The 18,886-nt window shown below is 39.1% G+C and overlaps 1 protein-coding gene across 3 annotated transcripts; it reads right to left on the bottom strand.

Moving 5' to 3' along the window:
• Nucleotides 1–1,871: 1,871 nt before the first annotated feature.
• Nucleotides 1,872–18,878, bottom strand: LOC310906292 (granulocyte-macrophage colony-stimulating factor receptor subunit alpha-like). 3 transcript variants are annotated; one of them, XM_083855455.1, is made up of 9 exons: nucleotides 18,782–18,878; nucleotides 11,624–11,753; nucleotides 11,357–11,532; nucleotides 9,840–9,979; nucleotides 5,935–5,973; nucleotides 4,819–4,948; nucleotides 3,530–3,626; nucleotides 2,952–3,033; nucleotides 1,872–2,162 (listed from the first exon to the last, which is right to left on the bottom strand). In XM_083855455.1, exons 2-9 carry the CDS (start codon nucleotides 11,749–11,751, stop codon nucleotides 2,088–2,090), a joined length of 867 nt encoding a protein of 288 aa, XP_083711581.1. In that variant the 5' UTR covers nucleotides 11,752–11,753; nucleotides 18,782–18,878; the 3' UTR covers nucleotides 1,872–2,087. The 3 variants fall into 3 exon arrangements, with proteins under 3 accessions (XP_083711581.1, XP_083711579.1, XP_083711580.1); XM_083855453.1 differs by lacking the exon at nucleotides 18,782–18,878 and adding an exon at nucleotides 12,732–13,517; XM_083855454.1 differs by lacking the exon at nucleotides 18,782–18,878 and adding an exon at nucleotides 12,755–13,517.
• Between the last annotated feature and the right edge of the window lie 8 nt (nucleotides 18,879–18,886).

Here is an 18,886-nt window from a genome sequence, read left to right as displayed (position 1 = left end):
TGGGTGAAAAAAATAGGTAAGTGAAATGAGTAACAGTTGGGTCACAGTATGTGTGAGGCGGGGCTCAGCTGCAGAATATTGTTCCTAGAACCACATACTGGCATTGGCTCAGTCCTTGTCAGCTATTTCAGTACCTTGGGAAAAGGACATGCATGTTTCACATCTTCTACTCACTAAAGGACTTAATTTACTTATTCTACGTATCCTAAAAGGAACACATCTAGAACATGTGTAGTCCCAGTTCAGTGTGAACTGAAATTGTCTATTCATCTCTACTTGGGTACCACCACCCACCTCAGTGACCACTGCTACCTTGAGTAACTTTCCCAAGCATCATCCTTCCACGTGACACATACTTGTGATGCAAAGCCTGTGCCAGTGGGCCTGATTGATTTTAATTTTGTATGCTGTTGTGATGGTATGTCTGGTGAGATTCTAGGTGCTGTGAAAGTGGTGTTACAGTATCACCTGACCAGTACCTTCAGGCTGCCCAAACAGTGGCTGAATTAGTTTTAACTGATCCATTTGTAATCCATGAGGAGTGGCTCACCATCCCTGGAAGTGTTCAAGAAATGACTGGATGTGGCACTTTGTTACATGGCTTAGTTGAAAAGGTGGTGGTGTTAGGTCAAGGGTTGGACTCAATGATTTTCGAGGTATTTTTCAACCTTAATCATTCTGCGATTCAATGATTTTGAACTGTAACCTGGACTAATTTATCAAGTTTCTGTCTGTAACACCTTTCCTGAATCTGTCTTTCTCCTTTTCCAGGAGAAAGCAGGAAACAAATGAGGAGCTTGTTTAGGTTCTATTTAACAAGACCTCAACCCCACCTCTCGAGTGTCTTGGTACTGTCTTTACTATATTTTACTATTGCCTTCCTCACACTGAGCCCCTGAATGGTTGTTCATAGCTCATGGCTAGGTTTTGGTGGACTGGAGCCAAACCATGCCTCACTGGCATTTTTGCCAAAGAGGAGAGTTACTGTGCAAGGTTATATAAACCAGTGCAGTCTGTTAAAACTCCATCACTCTTTTAGCAAGTTATTGTGAGAATTTCCACTCTGACTACTGCTGCATACTGAGAAAAATACAAAGATGGTTTACTAGTGTGTCCAACATGAATCCAGTCTTTTCTAGAAATTTGCTTTGTTGTTTTGACCTGCTGCAAAAATCTTCCCAGGTGAGTCTTTGACCAAAAGGTAATCATTAACTCTACCAAAGGCTGTAGGTGTGCCAAGAGCTGTTTGTGTTCAGCTACAGTACAAACTGGAGAAAGTACAGCACTGGAAGGCTCCCCAGCACTGGAACATGTCCAGGAACAACTGTTCCCAGCATTAGTTTGGCCAGGATTTACAAGTAATGTCCTGAACAGCTCCTGGACATAGTCCAGAGGTTAGTTCAGGTCGGGGCTAATTTCTAAAGGTAGTTTGCATGTGTCCACCTTATTTAGGGCTTTAAGAAAGTCTGTCTGGACTCTTACATGTAAATTGGCCTCTGTGCAAGAAAATAGTCCCAGGAATGTTTAGTCTAGTAATAAAACATCTATATCATTATAAAATCAGTCTAATAATCAAATAGCAATGTTCAAATGTCTAGTTTAAAAATCTGAGCAAATCTCATTTTTCTAGTTGCCCATGTGTACTTGTAGAGCTCCAAAGAAACTTCTAGTATGAATTGACCCATTTTTGATAGTAAAACAATGGAATTCAGACATCAGAATTTTAAAAATTATATTCATCTCAATAAATTAATTATTAATCTTTTTAATATGAGACAGAAAAACAAATATTTTTCCTTAAGATAAAAATGTAACTAAAACTTCTTGAATTAAATATTTCAATCATATTTACAACAGAGAAGACATCCAATAAGGGCAACTTATCCAAAGGGTAAAAATTAGCCAAAACTGAAAGCAAATACAATGACATTTTAGAAGATTGCATGTGAGGTATCATTCTCTCTTGGCTGCATTGCTGTTTTCTACAAGAAGAAGAAAGTGAAGAAAGCCTATATATTCTTCCAGACTTTCCAGAGGAATATACAGTTGTCTAAGAACGCACTTTCAGACTTCTCCATTTTTCTTGGTTATCTCACGGTGTCAGCAACTAATACTATCTCTTCATTTTCAGACGTTATTGACTGAATTTTGCCGTCCATCAGCTGAAAGGAAAATAAAAACTTCTGTCAGTTTTATATATAATGTTAGGTTAGCCTCTACTTATGCACAATTCAGAGAGTATTTCATCTGTTTTTGCTGTGTGTGACTACCACAGTCTGTCCGTCCTGTTTCCTTACAAAACCCTATTTTGAACTGTTTTCTGTCTAATCTTCTTTTGTTTCCTGCATGTGTAATTTGGTAGTGGGTAGGTAGGCAAGGTGTGCACCTGGAGGGATTCAAGGGGACAGCTTGGAGGGGGGAATCTGTGGGGACACGGGGCTCAGACACTGGGATCGGGTGTGAGGAACTTTGTGGTGGTTGTAGGTGAAGGGAGCAGGGAGATATGCTAATCTCAGCATCAGATTCAGCCCTGCTCAGCTGAAGAGTAGCAGAAGGACTCTGATGTCTAGGACCCTGTTGTAGAGACTACTGATGGTGTTTACAAGGTGCTGGTAGAGGCAGCCGTGCTGTTTTTTTGTCTGGCTGCCTCACTGTGCTCTGTTGTGTCATTGTCCATGTCCTTGTGTTGGGAAAGTGAACAGCTCCTGCCAATGGGAGCATCAGCCTGTGCACCCGTGGGACTGGAATGGGAGAAACCCTGTGGTTCTGGAAGAGCACTGCATTTTACTTCCCTTAAAAATCTCATCTGCTGATTTTCTTTTATTTTTCTTCAGAATATGGCAAAGAGAAGAGTGATCCTCTGTAATAAATTCCTTATCATTAAAAAATTTAGCCAGTAAAGTTTTTTATGTATTTCACACATTTAATATAACAATAGAAAGAGAACATACCTCTGGATTTGTATCAGCCAGTGTAAAAAAAGCAAGTTTTGGTCTTGGGATCTGTGGAAATGCTGCCTTCCAACAGCCAGTCCTGGAAATCAAAATGTATTGAATACAAATTTAAAATTGAATTATGGTAATGTGACAACATCATTGCACCTTTGAACCAGCTCTTATCTTCCTCTACAGTATTAGAAGTGAACTGAAAAATATAATGTAATCTCAACACAGAATGAATATATATCATGAAAACATTAAAAATTTGGATGGTAATAGATTCACTTTCGATTGAAGATTTACTAGTAGTAAATTTCCTTCTTTGACAGAAAAAGAAAGTTGTCCTGCAATGTCATTACAAAAAGTGAAAAGTGGGGATAAAAATTTTAACAAATTGAGAGAGCCATATCTTCTCTAAATTACTGTATATTTTTATAAAAAGTTCATCATATAGCAGAATATACTTTTTCTTTCTGCTTCACTTAGGTGGTTTATTTTAACCTACAGAGACACTTCTGCCTTATTTGCTTAAATAATTTAGGTGTACACACACAGGGAGAAAATAAATTAAATACATAAATTAAATTTACCTTTTGCAGAAAAAGAAAGTGATGATTGCCATTAAGGATGTGACAACTGCTACCCCAAGTAAAATCCATACTGAAGAAGACATAATTTCCTCCTTTCCTGAAAGAGAAACATTCATAAATTATTATTATTAGTAGTAATATGAGGAATAAATCATAAAATTACATAACATAGGATAGTCTGGGTTGGAAGTAACCTTTAGAGATCATCTAATTCCAGCCACTCTGCCATAGGCAGGGATGTCTTCCACTGAAGCAAATTACTTAGAGCCGTAGTCTGACTTTGAACACTTTCAGGGGTGGGGCATCCACAACCTATGCCAGTGTCTCATCATCCTCATAGTGAAGAATTTCTTCTTAAAATCTAACCTAAATCTACACTCTTTCAGTTTAAAGCCATTCCCCCTTGAACTATAACTACATTTCCTTGCACAAAGTCTGTCTCCAGCTCTCTTGTAGCCCCTTCAGGTGCTGGATTGAGTGCAACAGGATGTCCCTGGAGCCTTCGCTTTTCCAGATAGAATAACCCAAACTTTCTCAGACTGTGAGAGGTGCTCCAGCTCTCTGATCCTTTTTGTGACCCTCCTCTGGACTCACTCCAACAGGCCCATGTCTTTCCTGTGCTGGGGACCCCAGAGCTGGATGCAGCACTGCAGGTGGGGTCTCACCAGAGCAGAGGGGCAGGATCCCCTCCCTGGCCCTGCTGGCCACATTGCTTTGGATGCAGCCCAGGACACGTTTGGCTTTCTGGGCTGTGAGTGCCCGTGGCTGAGTCATGTTCAGCCTCTTTTCCACCAGCACCCCCAAATCCTTCTCAGCAAAGCTACTGTCAATTCCTTGATCTCCCAGACTGTACTGATAGCAGGAGTTGCCCTGACATGGATGCATCACCTTGAACTTGGTCCTGTTGAACTTCATGTTCTGTCAAACATGACAAACATCTACTGTGGTGACTGACTGTGGTCAATGTCGGTCTGAAAGGTTTTGCTTGGTATAAAAATGAATTCTGTACTTTACCACTTTAGCAGAAATGCCTGATGAGTAGAATTAACATTGATCTTATTTGTCCACCCCTTGCAGTCTGCAAAGGTGTAATTTTTTAATGTTATTTTCAGTGTTGGAATGTTAAGAAATCTATTAAGTCTCTTCCTACTCTTCTCTGTAGCATGATGTGAAGCAAAATATTTGCCAATCCTTCATACATCTGTGAGTCCCGAGGTGTGTGACAATGTGTGAGGTAGACAGGACATTGCTGGGGGAAGAGTGGCCCAAGGGCATGAATTTGCTCTTACCAAACTCAACGGGTGTGCTCCATTCCCCCCAGGCTGGGTTCACCAGGCAGGCACTGCCAGCTGCTCTCATTTTCAAGACATACTTCTTTCTTATATTGGGTCTTACAAATGTGTTACTATTTCCCCCTTCCTAAAAAAAAAGAACCAAAAAACTGAGTTGCTTTTCTTTGTTCCATGCCCGTGTTGACGATATGTATGTGCCATTTACCAGTGAAACATTTAAGAGGCTATGAAAGCATTGCTTATTAAAGAAGACTGCTGTTACAGAGAAAAAAAAATAATTATTATTTATATAATATATACCCAAATATATATCTCAGAAATAACCTCACACTCATTAAACATTTTTACATTTAGAAGAATTTCATTTTTTACACTAGAAAAGTATAACCTGTGGTTTCTTACAATATGGCTTAATTTATTGATCATTTCCTTAAGCACATAGAAAGGTAGAAAATCATCTTGAACCATTTTATTTTAGTACTGCTAGAACTGAGAGTTTTGAGGAATAACGCATCTGTGCACCTGCCTCAGTCCCTGCATTATGGATTTTCAGAAAAAGCATAACTTTCCAGCCAAACCTGTAAAATAAGTAGATGACTACAACAGTTAGTATTACCAGAATTTACTGCAATTCTCTTGCTCCTGGAGACTTCTGCCTAGAGGTGGGATGTGCAAGCTGCACTGATTAAAAGGAGGTGCAGCATACCTGGATGACAGCCTTCATCCCAAAAGGGCCTTTGTGGTATATGTTTTTCATAAACAAAATTGAATTCCTAGGAGATACTTTATCTTTTTTCTGTTTTCAGTGATGTGTAACTTCAACTTCTGTTCCAAATATTTGAGAAGGAGAGTGGACAGTGTAATGAAAAATGGGAGATTTTTCAAAATACATACAGAAAAGCAATAATGTTCTGCCCCTGAATGGATAATAAATTACATGTGCCATGATGACCTAGCAGTTAGATGTGCTCATGAAATCCATAAATAAGGTTCCCATGAAGCATAGGGCACTGAGAACACACTGAGTTAAAGGTATTTGAATATTATTTACTTTTCACAGTTGACAATGAAATGAACATGTATTGCTGATAATTAGAACAAACATATACTCACTAGTATGGAAGTATATATGGCTTTTCCTTTAGGATTATCCTGTAAATTGAAAGAAAAAGAAAAGCAACTAACTTTGTTTTTATCATTGCTTGTTTTATGTTTCAATAATAATTATTTTGTATCAACAGTACCATTTTTCTGCATTCTCTTTCTTATGTACTTCATGGTTTGTTTGGAAGAACTAGCAATTTATCTAACATTTGGTATCTAATATCTAATTCATCTGTAACGCAAAGTTTATATAGTAATTAATTCTGCTATGGAAAGATATTTGTTTTCCTTGTCATGCCAGTTGAGATATAAATTTTATTTCAGATTGAAACACAAAGCAAACCAGACCTGAATTAAAACTTTAAGTTTATTCTTACAGACACCAGGGAAAAAAAAAAAAAGAAAATAAAAAAATCTGTGAAACTTTTTTTTGTTTACATCTAATGTTTTAATATTACAATAAATGTTACTGTATATAATTGAAAATATTATGTAAATATTAATTTTCTTTTAGATTAAAATATTTGGGACTGGCATAGATTCACAGATATTTTAGGTTGCCCTCCAGTACATTTTTGATAGATAAAATAAAATTTGCTCATCTTATTTGAATAATCATAATAACTGCCACATAATGTACTGACCACACACAACTAATGACTGAAGACAATATCATCTCCATTAGACAGCTAGTTACGTATTTTTGTAATTAGTTTGCAATACACCATTTTAGAACAAAACTCAATTAATCAATATTTATTTTTTCAAATAATTGCATGCATGTTTATGTGGCATCTGAATATAAGGCTGTTCGGCCTGGAAAAGGAAAGGCTCTGGGGAGAGCTTACAGCACCTTCCAGCATCTATAGGGTCCTACAGGAGGGCTGGAAAGGGATTTTTCACAAGGGTTTGTACAGATAGCACATAGAGGATCGCCGTAAGATGAAGGAGGGTAGGTTTAGATTAGATATTAGGAAGAAATTCTTTACTGTACTGGTGGTGAGGCACTGGGACAGACTGTTCAGAGAAGCTGTGGATCCCCTATCTCTGGAAGTGCTTGAGGCCAGGCTGGATGAGGCTCTGCATATCCTGGTCTAGTGAAAGGTAAGGTGTCCCTGCCACAGCAGGACAATTGAATTAGATGGTCTTTAAGGTCACTTCCAACCCAAAGCATTCTAAGATTTTATAAAGCAAGCTGCTGTCCAGGATCTGCAGTCAAGCTAAATTATGCTCAGGAATCAATCTAGGAGAAATATCTGGCTAATGAACCCCTTGTTCTTCTTTATAGGTGCAGAGGTAACCTGAAAGATTTTTAGGGTGATTACAGAGCACTGGGGGATGGAGTGGCAGGGAAGGGCAGGGAGTCCAGATGGTCTTTCCTCAGGCCTTCCAGTGAGAGGGAAAGGCTTAAGCAGAATTGCTGTCATCCAGCAGGTCAACACCTGGCTGAGTAACTGCTGTCACAGGCAGGGCTTTGTCTCCTGTGACCTTGGGATCCTTTTTGAGAAAGAGGGGCTACTGGGCAGGCATGGAATACATCTCACCAAGGAAGGTGATTGCATCCTCACAAACAGGTTTGGGCAACCCCTACTGTAGGGCCTCTTACTGTGTATGAAGGAGTGTCTTGTATGCACAGAGATCTGTCCTGGGAAAAATAATGCATTGGTAAGAGAACTTGTGTGTAGGCATCAGAAGACAGACCAGCAGAGTTGTTAATGAATTAGGTGTTTGTTCCAGAGCTCATGACCAAGAAAAGAAAGCAGATGAGACCCTCTACAGGAAACCTCATGGTCACAGGCCTTAGTACTCAAGGGAAAGTAGTCTTAAGGGCCAAATTACTGGTTGATCTATGAGGACAACCTCCTCAGAGCACAAGAATCATAGAATTGTTCAGCTTGGAAAAGATCTCTAAGAACATTGAATAAAAATTAACCCAGCACTGCCAAGTTCACAACTAAGCCATGTCTGCAAGTGCCACATTGCAGGGTTAAATGTGTAAAAATAAGGAGATGTTGATGGAGGTACAGCTATAACCTACATATTGCCTATAACAAATCCCTTTATGCTTTGTTAAGATCGCCATTCTACATTGCAATATATTGTTAGTTATGTTGCTTTCGGCTGGATTTTCCCAAAGCTTATTGTGTATTATGTGTTAATGAATTATACAAAAGGTAGAAGAACGGATTTGCGAGGAATACAAAGATATCATCTGCACACAGAGGAATGGAGTCAGTAAAGACAAAGCTTAGATGTAGTCAAGACTAGTGAGGGAGGTGAATATGAGAAAGTTTTTGATGAGTTCATCGACAACAAGAGAGGTTAAGAAGAAAGCAGGCCTGTTGCTTACTGAATTGGGTGAACCTCATGACAAAGGACATAAGGGAGCTGCTTGGTGCCTTTTTAGCCTAGTTTCCCCTGCTAAATTTTGCCTTTGGTTTTCTCAGATATCCTGATCTATAAAGTCTTAACAAAAAGCATCACTGAAGAAGAAACATTTTCGAACATGAAAAAATGTGATTGAAATTATGTTGCTCATGGTATTATCCTTTTTTCAATTTTTTGTTTACTCCCAATGCAAGAAACTTCAGTTGTGAAAATTAAAGTTTAAGGGCTGACTGTAATGCGTTTGTTGTTCATAGTGTATTGGTAAAAACCCACAGGTTTAGACCTGTCAGTGATAAAGCAATAAATTTGGCAGAAGAAATTTTTCTGGGTAAATCTTCCAAAGATATGATTATAGTTGCATCTTATAAGTGTCAAAGGAACTTACCCTGCTCAATTACTGAAATAAGTGCTGTACCTTGACATAATTAGCTAGGTGAAAATTACTAATGATTATGAAAAAACTAGAAAAATTCAGACAAGGTGTGAATTGAGTATACTTTATAAAATGAGTATTACATACATTAAAAGTTATTAAAAATTATTTATTGCTCTACTGCAATACACTTTTATTCCAGCGTCACACGGAGTTTTCAATAAGATTTCATTGTTACAATAGCCAAGTGATTCAGAGAAGTAATGCTGTTTCGTGGCAGTTAGTTGGTCTTGCAAAAAGACTCATCTGTGAAATAGTAAACCCAACCCAGACTAAGAAATTCCAAATTACAGAAACCTAGGGAATGCCTTCAATCAGGCACTAAGTGAGTGGCTAAATCTGGTTGTACTACAGGAAGATTTTTCCTTTGTAGTCTCTGTCTGCCACCCTGTGGCTTTTTGCTGCAATTCTGCCGCAGTGGTTTACAGCTACTCTTGCAGGGGAGCACAGCAATCTCGTTCCTTCCCTATTGCTTCCAAAAGACTTGTAAAGTCATCCCCTCACTAACCTGTCCTTAATCACACTTCCTTTCTGCTTTCTCTCACATTTATTTTCCTTTTATTTTTCATCAATCTCCAACTTTTGGACCAACAAGCGTGATGCTTATATCTGGGTAAGCTATTTGCATTTTATACATGGAGAAATTTCATTCACTTCTATTAACTCAAAATTGTTAAGTGAATGCACGTTTCTCTTTTCACTCTGAAGCCCAGCTCTACCCTTCCACAGAGATCCAGTTTCTATGGGAAAGACTCCAATCCAGGGCAATTCCAGCAAGTTTTAGAGAAAGAAGTGCCTTTTCTAAGACAAAGCTGTGAATAAACCATGCTTCTCCTCTGAGAATGTCCCAGACATCCAATGTATCTCCAGCAGTATCTTACTTGAGGGAGCAGGGATTAAAAACCAAATAAAAAAATGGAGCATTATGGCATAGCAGGATTTGGTATGGACCTGAAAGGTACAGTCATAAAGGAATAAGATGTTATGTATGGGGAAGTTACATCATAGAAAAGACAATTATTTTCTTTCCACTCATGTATTGGTAAATGCAAATATATGAATTAATGTTAAGCGTAAGTGAAGACATTCTTACCTTATACTTTATGTTAATTTCATATTTAAAACACATGTCTTTGTTAGAATGACTTATTTGGGGTTGTTGCCATTGAATTATGCAATCATTTTTAATTTCATCACAGTTAACTGTGATATTTGATGGAGGCATGAGCTTTTCTGAAATGATATAACCAAGAATTCAAATAATTAAAATCACTTGACCCCTTTTTGATTTGATGAAAGAGTAAAAATTGTAAGTAACACCTCTATGAAGAAAGATATTAATTTGTATCTATTTTTCTTAGGACTATCAGAAATAGTTGAAAGACCAAAGTTTTCTTAATCATGTACACAGGATCATAAAAAAAGAGATTAAGACAGTGAACATGACAGGAGCATAAAAAGAATTAATCCCTCCACTTATTTTTCTAGAGTAATAAGGTAGAATACCATCTTCTTCTTAAGGGAATGTTTATTACTGCAGATAAACTAGCTGCTGCTATCCCTAAAGTAAAGTAAGAAATTCAAAGATCTTTTTATTTTTTTGTCTAAGCCTCCTTACGATTCTTCTGTGACATGAAGGTGTTGCCTTCAATCTGCTGTGAACTATGCAGTTTATTCCCTCCTTGCAAAAGAAATAACCATACAAATTTAAGGAAGACTCACCATTTTTAATAGTCTAGCCAACTTCCTCATGTATCACCCATCACAGATGTAAGCAAAAATATGAGGACCTTTATATTTCGATCATTGCCAATGACTTGATTATTGGAACAGTAAAAGACAGTCACTCATGGCAGAAAGGGTGAAAAAAGGCTGATAGAGGAAAGTTTAATATCAGCTAGACTACTACTTTACATCAGCCTTTAGGGACAGGCCTGGGCTATGAACAGTAGCCCTGTTTGCAATAGGCTACTTCGTCAAAGGACAATCTTGTTTTATCTGCCATGAGTGACCTTACAGCTCAATTTCTTCTTATAGAACGAAACCGCCTTTTTTTCCCCCCCAGTCTTTTAGCCTAATACCAGAACCAGTGTGACATTTCCAGTGAGAATTTGCCACAGTAAAACTAACTGCACAGGATACTTTCAAGTACAGCACCACACAGGTAAGGCATGTTGTACGTGTGTTAATTCATTTACTACAGGGTATGGTGTCTTGTATGTCATCCCCACTGGCAATGAAAAGCAGAAATTGGTGCTCAGATAAATTTCTAAGAAGTCCCTTCTTTCCTCTATTGAAAGGTATTTGGCCATCACTGCAAGGGCAGCAGGGGAAAGTACAATTTTGTAAGTCTTGAGGACCTTGCATGAGAAAAACCTAAAAGTCATAAGGGTAGATTGCTAAAGAATCTGAGGCAGAATGTAGCTATAGAGCTTTCCTGTTTAATTCCCCTCTTTGTCTTTTGCTTGGGGAATACATTTTCTTGAGGAAGCCAGAGTGTCTTACTCTCAACTCTAGGTGAGACAGGGTACATGATCCCTTCTCAGGGATAAATGCCCTACTATTTTCATACAATATTTAAAATAAAGCTGGAATAAATTATTTACTTACCAATTTTATACAGGTCAATGTACTCATCATAGAACTGGATCAGGGAGTCTTTGCTAGACCCATTCACCAGGAAGTAAGCTTTTTCAATCCCTATGCTCACATTTTGGAAGATACATCCCGTATTTCTGCGATTTTCATCTTTCATGTAAAGCTCACATTCCATCTGATTGTCCTCTCTGCATACAGCAAAGTATTTTAGTTAAACATGGGCACTGTGATGTGTTGAAACAGAATTCACACTTCCCTGTCTCAAGCAGACCTACTTACCCTGACTTCTGCCAGTAGAGAAAATACTGTGTGTCTGCTGGAGCATCCCTTCCTGCCTGCCAAGTGCAGTTCATGAGGAAGATGTTATAAATCACACAGGAGAAGTTTTCAATGGCTGACCCATTCATGCCTGCAAGCACAGGAATATCCATGGCGAGGAAAAATCCTGTGACTCCTCCAAGCTGGAGGATCACAGCACACACTTAGATATGTTAGATGCTTGCAAGCCCAGCTAGTTATTGCTTGGATTAGGAATGACTTACTTAATTTTGTTTGCTAACACTGAAAGATATTTGCCCTTACAGATTCAAGAAATAATTTTTTATAGATAAATCCTCCAAAGATGTGATTATAGCTGCAACGAAACAATTTGTGTGAAAAAAAGCTGGTGATCTCAAGGAGCACTTTGTAAACTTTATAGACATACATTGGGTGGCTGCTATTTTAAGGTCTAAAGATTGTCTATCTGCTATATACAAAGTTAAGGATGGGTAGATGTCAGGCAAGTGGGTAAAGAGCTGCAAGCAGAAAATATCAAAATATGTCACGGTGATATACATCAATTCTAGTTACCCAATGTTGAATATGGTAAGTTTGCTGAGGGTGTTAGTTCATGTGCTTTCAGGGATGTAGATCAGATACAAGGAAGAAAACCTTTACTGTGAGGGCAGTGAGACAATGGAATATGTTGCCCAGAGAAGCTTGGGTGCAGCCTCCTTGCAAGTATTCAAGGCTAGGTTTTCTGGGGCATTGAGCAACCATGTTCATCTAGAACATGTCCCTGCAGGGGGTGGAACAAAGTGATCCTCAAGGCCCTCTCCAACCCAAATTATTCTGTGAATATGATTCTATTATTGAGGAACACTGTCACTTCTAAAAATTCAGTAGCAAACCCAGTAAAAAATCCAAATTTTGTGTAGGATCTTTCTTAGCATGTAGCAAATAGTTAATTTATAAAAATCTTCATTCACTTTCGTTCCTTATATTCCTCTGACAGTTTCCTAGATTTTGTCTGTGATACCCAGACACCCCTCCAGCCTTGGACTTCCTAGAGACTCCGTACATACCTCAGCAAACAAAACAGTTGGAAAGAAAAAGACAGACCTACCTTTTATTTCAAAATGTCTTTACCTTGTTTATCTTTCTATTAGAGTCTTCAGGTTCAGAGAAGATGGAAAGACCATATTTTAAAAGGCTGTATAATTATAAACAGGGCTGTCTCCCTTGCTGCTTGTGTTTTGGGGAACCATTTTGGCATCGGAAGTGTTGCAAAATAAATGTTCATCACTTCCCCCCTGATTCACAGCAAATTTTGTAATTGCTCAACTTGGGATTTCTTAAAAAGTGAACAAGAAGTTAGCTGGTTAAATTTCCCCTTTCGTTGTACCAGAGTATGCTGGTGTTTGGGAATCCAGAAAGTACATAAAAATTTTTACAGGTATTTCTCTCTAGCTCTAAACAACACTGAGAAGTACAAAGCATCTCTCCCTGCCATCTCTGGGGGATGAAAGATGGGGGTTCTCCATGGAGGGCATCAGGGTAAGGCCTGGCAGTCTCAGCCCACCTCCAGCCCAGATCAGGCCAGATGTGGACCCAGGGCAGCCCCAACCCCGACCACCAGGCACCTCTTTGGGGACTGGGATGGATCACAGGTCCCAGGCTAGGTCCAGCTTGGCAGGGCTATGGGAACCTGGAGACTGGCCCTGGTATCACTGGGCAGGGGCTGACGGATCCAGGGATAGCCAGGTCTGTGGGGATTCTCAGGGAAATGACAATGTAAAGTGTAAGTGTTCTTTAAGCAGATAGAAAAAGGGGATTTCAAATCTTGGATACGATGTCTTCAGATAAGACACATCACTATCAAAAAGTGTGATGTGGGTTTGTCCTTGATCCATTTCTCCCAATGTGAAAATAGCCAAACCACAAACTGCCACTAGAACAGAAAAAAATTGCAGGTAGTAAGCATCCAACTACAAATAGCTATTCCAGGCCATGCTATTGAGCAATTGTTACCTTTTTGGATCACAGCTGTTAATTTTATAAAGAAGAGGGATATTATAAGCAGTATAAACCTTCAAAAGCTCCTTTATACAGCCTGAAAGGCTTTGTTTCACTGAAGACAATGTAATTTGCTTAATATGGAGATTTAAAATCCATGTAAAGTTCATTTCTTCACATTGAAATTGAAGCATCACTAGAAAATAGGACATTTTTCAAACACCAAGATATGTCAACATTTCTTTCTTAAAAACATGCAAGATCCCTTCTGCTTGGAGTTAAAAACTCACGGGAAAGAGGACGGTCCATGTACTTCTCTAACACTCCCATTTCTTGGCTATTGTATATGGAAAAATTCAGCTGTTGCCCAACAGTCTTCCAGGATGTTCCAGGAATCAGCTTTATCAAAATCCTGAGGTCATTCCAACCCTATAGCTTCTTGACTGACACATGGAGTGATTTAACCATATGAGCAATAGTTCTTACATCTCAGCCATTCATAGATAACTAGGATATAGTTCTGTCCAAGAGAGGAAGCCAAAGGTATCACAATGCTGCCTTTTCTTGGAGACAAAGAGGGTCTCCTTCTAGAGACCTAGAAATGCCTGGGCTCGTGAGTATTTCTGCTTCTTGCATCTGGCTGGAGTGTGAGATTGATGACTGATGAACTAGAAGTGGACAGCAATTTTCTGGGTTCATTAACGCATGTTGATTGTAAATATTAGTTAAACTGAGTTGTTGCTGAGGCCAGCCAATGCCATAAAGTGCATATCTGACGTGCTTTCTTCTACTCAACACATGTACTATAAAGTGAACAGGTGAAGTGAAGCAAGTCTACTCATCATATTGGAAACTTTTGGACTGCAAAATTATTCTCTATCACAAAAAAAAAAAAAAAAAAAACCAAAACAAAACAAAACAAAACAAAAAAAAAAAAAAACAAAAAAAAACAAAAAAAAAAAAAAAAAAAAAAAAACAAAAAAAAACAAAACAAAACAAAACAAAAAAGTCTACCTCACTTCTGCTCTTATGCAGTACTAAAGGCATAAAAAAGAACCAATGTATTAAGTGTTACTCTAAGGTTGTGTTCATGCATTTAATCACATCCGTTGATAACTCAGTTGTATGAGTTAACTGAGAAGATGAACAACTCACTTCAAGCATCCAGAACTTCAAAAACCCCAGTCATCCATAGAATCAAGAACCACCTTGCCTGGTCTTTTTTGGTTTCAGAGGTAAAGATCTAGGGCAATGTTGGCTCTATAAGGACACATTCATGGATGTTTACTCTCTTCATATGCTAATAGAGAACAAAAATGTGACAAAATTTCTCTGAAGCATATCTATGAGACAAAGGGTGGGGATGACAAGCACATATACATAGGTGGATATTCTACCAAAAAGCAGATTTAGCCAAGTAAGCAGCTCATTTTTTTAAGAAACACTATGACTACCCCTATCATATTACAGATGTCAACAGACAAAGCAAACAAAAGCTTGGACATCAGGTTGGAGCCCAGATAGTTATTCAGAGGTAAAAGCAGTCCATTTTCAGAAGTTTCACTGTACTTCCAGATTAAATGAATTCCATACATAATCACATATGTATTTTTTGAACACTGACTGTGCTGTAAAGACAGAAGAATAGACTTCTGATCATAAAGAAGGTAAAACCCTACAGTTTATTGTGTCCTCATCTTTGAAAGAAAGCACTCTTTTTTGGTGGTAACATACTGCATTTCACAGAGAATGGAGAAGGGTAGTGACAAGTACCCAAGTAATAAAATCAGAGCCATAAAAAATGTCATAGAGAGTCAAATGGTGTCATAGTCAAGATGGCCATGCACTCAGAGTGCTTCAGTAAAACTTCAGAGGGCTTCAAGCATCAGCACTTTGTTACCTAGTCTTTCATACCTTTTATATGGAGCAATCCTATGGGCAGCTCTACACAGCTCTGTCTCTTTCTCTCCTTCTTCTCTCTTCCTTCTGCAGTTCTTGCTCACTTCTAACCCTGTCTGTCCCTCACACAACCTCCTGTCCCTTCCTCCCCACAGCACAGCCAGCAAACTCCAACTAACTCTTTACTAACTAACTCACTCTTTTATCACATCCAGCTGTGAGGGCAAGGCTATTCCCACTCTTTGGTAATTAACACAGCTGCAATATATCGGAGGCAGGATTCCCTTTAGCACTATCTCTATCTGTCTTCCCACAAAATGGGACTCTGGAAAATGAAGGAAATCAGAATTTTTGTTTGCCTGCTTTTCCATGCTCTCAATCTGAAGATCTCTCGAGCCTGCAGAGAAGGCAGCAGGGAAGCAGTGTGTTTTTGTATGCTATCTCAGATTGTGTATCTCTAAAACACAGTGAGGAAGAGTGAAATTTGAGGTTTTTGGCTACTTTGTTTATAAACTGGAATTACTACAGCAGAACAATCCAAACAGCCCAGAAGGACAGTGGTGTTTTTGCAGAAAAAGGAACCATTCTACCCAGGGGATTTCTTTTCTTGTCTATATTTAGGCAAACTCCTTACCTAAGGCTTTCAAAAATGCAAACAAATTAAACAAATTTTAAAAATTCCCAAGCAAAGAGGGTGCTACCAAAGTCTGTCATTTTTTAGAGACCAGAAAACTTGAGTGGTCTTGCTATGACCCAGGATTTGGAAGCAAAAGAAGAAAAGGAAGAGAAAGAGGAAGAGAAAATCAAATGAAGGAGAGAAGAGAAACCTGGGTAGAGACACTAGGGCTGTTTACAAACTTTCAGCTCTACAAGGAGTGAAGTCATTGCAGAAACAGTAACAAACCCAATATTTCTTAAAAACCACAAAAACTTGAAGAATAATTTATTGCTCCAACAAAAACAGGAGTGTTCACAAGGACTGTCTGGTGTTTGCTGTACTGGTGTGTTGCAGGTTTTGCATAGGTCACAAAAATACTAATGGTAGACAAGACCCTTAATTTTTTCCTTGCAGTAAGAACTTTCCAATTTTTAGCATAGAACAGAGGAATAGCCATAGGAGATCAGAATAAAGGACTTCTTCCTGTGTGAGTATCTAAAGCACTTAGTTAAAAGATTCTAAAGCCTGACCATCCTTTCCCACTGATTTTGGGGTCTTTGCTCAGAGATGGAAAAGTGATAGTCCCACACCTATTACCATCTCCACTGTTTCATGGATATGATTTAAGGTTTTCTCATTAGTGTGCTGGTAGTGAACAAGTTTTCTTAATGACTTTTCTGTCTCAGCAGCTTTCACAGTGAAAGCAGTGGGGATGTAAGGGGTGCACCAATGGCCATAATCAGCTCTGTGCAAAGCAGGATGGAGAGGATCCAGTAGACTGTATCTATTTAATTGCCCTTAGATTATTACAGTGAGTGTTGGCATTAGTTTTCCCATTTAATGCAGGTGCTTTTATCTTTCGGCAATTATAACTTAAGTAGAAGGATCTTTCTCTGGTTCTGTTTTAAAAAGACAATAAAAATAATTTTTTGTTGAAAGCTCATTTAGAAACACAGAACCATAGAAAAAATTAGTTCCAAAGATGGTCTTTTGACAGTTACCTGGCCTAGTGGAATTTTATCACTGGGAGGACTTTATTTTCCATTATAAGATTTCAGCTACTTGAGATGACTTTAACCATCTTGAGACTTGATGGATTTGCAGAATCATAGAATACCCTGAACTGGAAATGAACCACAAGCATCACTGGGTTCAACTCTTGGCCCTGCACAGGACATCCAAGGGTAGCACCAGGTGCTTGAGAGCATTGTTCAAATGCTTCTTGAGCTCTATCAGTCTTGGTACTGTAACCACTTCCCTGGGGAGCCTGTTCAGTGCCCAAACACCCTCTGGGTGAGGAACATTTTCCTAATACCCAACACAAGCCTCTTCCAACACAGCTTCAGTTCATTCCCTTGGGTCCTGTCACTGGTCACCAAAGAGAAGAGATCAGTGCCTGCCCTTCTGCTTTCCTGTAGTGATGTGTGATTGAGTTTTCTAAAGTTCTGTATGGTTTTTGTTATGTTTTCTATTTGTTCGAAAATGGTTTGTTCCTGGTACCCCTTCCCCTTACCCTCTGATGGTCTCCTCCCTGAGGGACACTGTCAATCACCTTGTTAGATCTGGAAGATTAGAAGCTGAAAGCCATGGGATTCGGTCTGGGTGAGGGGGCAACGCTTTTTTCTTTTGTTCTGTTAAGTTCCCCTGTTCTGGGTCACACCCTCCCTTGCTAGCTATTGGTTCTGGGTTCCCCTCTCTGGGGGAACGTCCATCCAGGTAAAAAGGGGAGAGACCTAAAGCCAGAAGCTTGTCTTTTGCCACGAGGTCCAGCTGGAACACCAACCAAGCAAGAGTCCACTCTCTTTATTCCATGTCTGCTAGCACGCTCCTGCCAGAAATTCCAGACCTGCCAAGAATTTCATCTTATCACTACAGGGCACAGCTAGCCGGTGGGCAGCCCTGAAACCGGGATACTTTCCCTCACAAGGAAGTTGCTGACTGCAGTTTCCTCCAGGCTGAACAGACCAAACGACCTCAGCTGCTTCTCATACACTTTCTCCTTAAGGCTCTTCACCATCTTTGTAGCCCTTCTTTGGATCCTCTCTAAAGACTTCATATCTTTATTATGTTGTGGAACCCAAAACTTCCCCCAGCACTTGAGGTGAGTCCGCCCCAGTGCAGAGCAGAGTGGGACTCCTTTTCCTTGCCCACCTGGTGCTGCTGTGTCTGATGCAACCCAGGACAGGGTTGGTCCTCCTGGCTGCCAGGGCACTGCTGACTCATGTTCAATTTCATGCAAATGGAAGGTCAAAATACGTGATTAGCCCTCAAATTGAGGGTTTTCTCTCATACCTCCTTATTACTTGTAGGATTCTGGCTGTTTCATTTCTGTTTCATCCAGACGTTACAAAAGCACACAACTGGCCTGTATCATTTGCAATTAGCAAGTGGCAGGCTTCTGCTGGAGAATTCAAATGCTCAATTTCCAACATTTCCCACTCCATACATTTATATATGTCCATCTGCTACCTGTTAGCAATCTTATATTAAGTAATTTTTTCATCTAACGCAGATAGGAAGGAGGAAACACAGATAGGAGAAAAAAACGTAGCAACAAATAGACTTATGGAAAATTGTATCCTGAGCTTCTTAATAGTACTCACATTTTATGATCAAGTGATCTTTCTGAAGAGGCTTGATCTTGGCTGGCCTTCATACAGATGTCAAATTTTATTCTTGATCACAATCTCAGTGACACTAAACCAATG

Source organism: Zosterops lateralis (genome assembly GCF_965231275.1).
Source record: "Zosterops lateralis genome assembly, chromosome: 2".
NCBI classification, from domain to species: domain Eukaryota; kingdom Metazoa; phylum Chordata; class Aves; order Passeriformes; family Zosteropidae; genus Zosterops; species Zosterops lateralis.
Note: the sequence above shows the minus strand (reverse complement) of the source record. Positions and strands in the feature narration are given on the sequence as shown.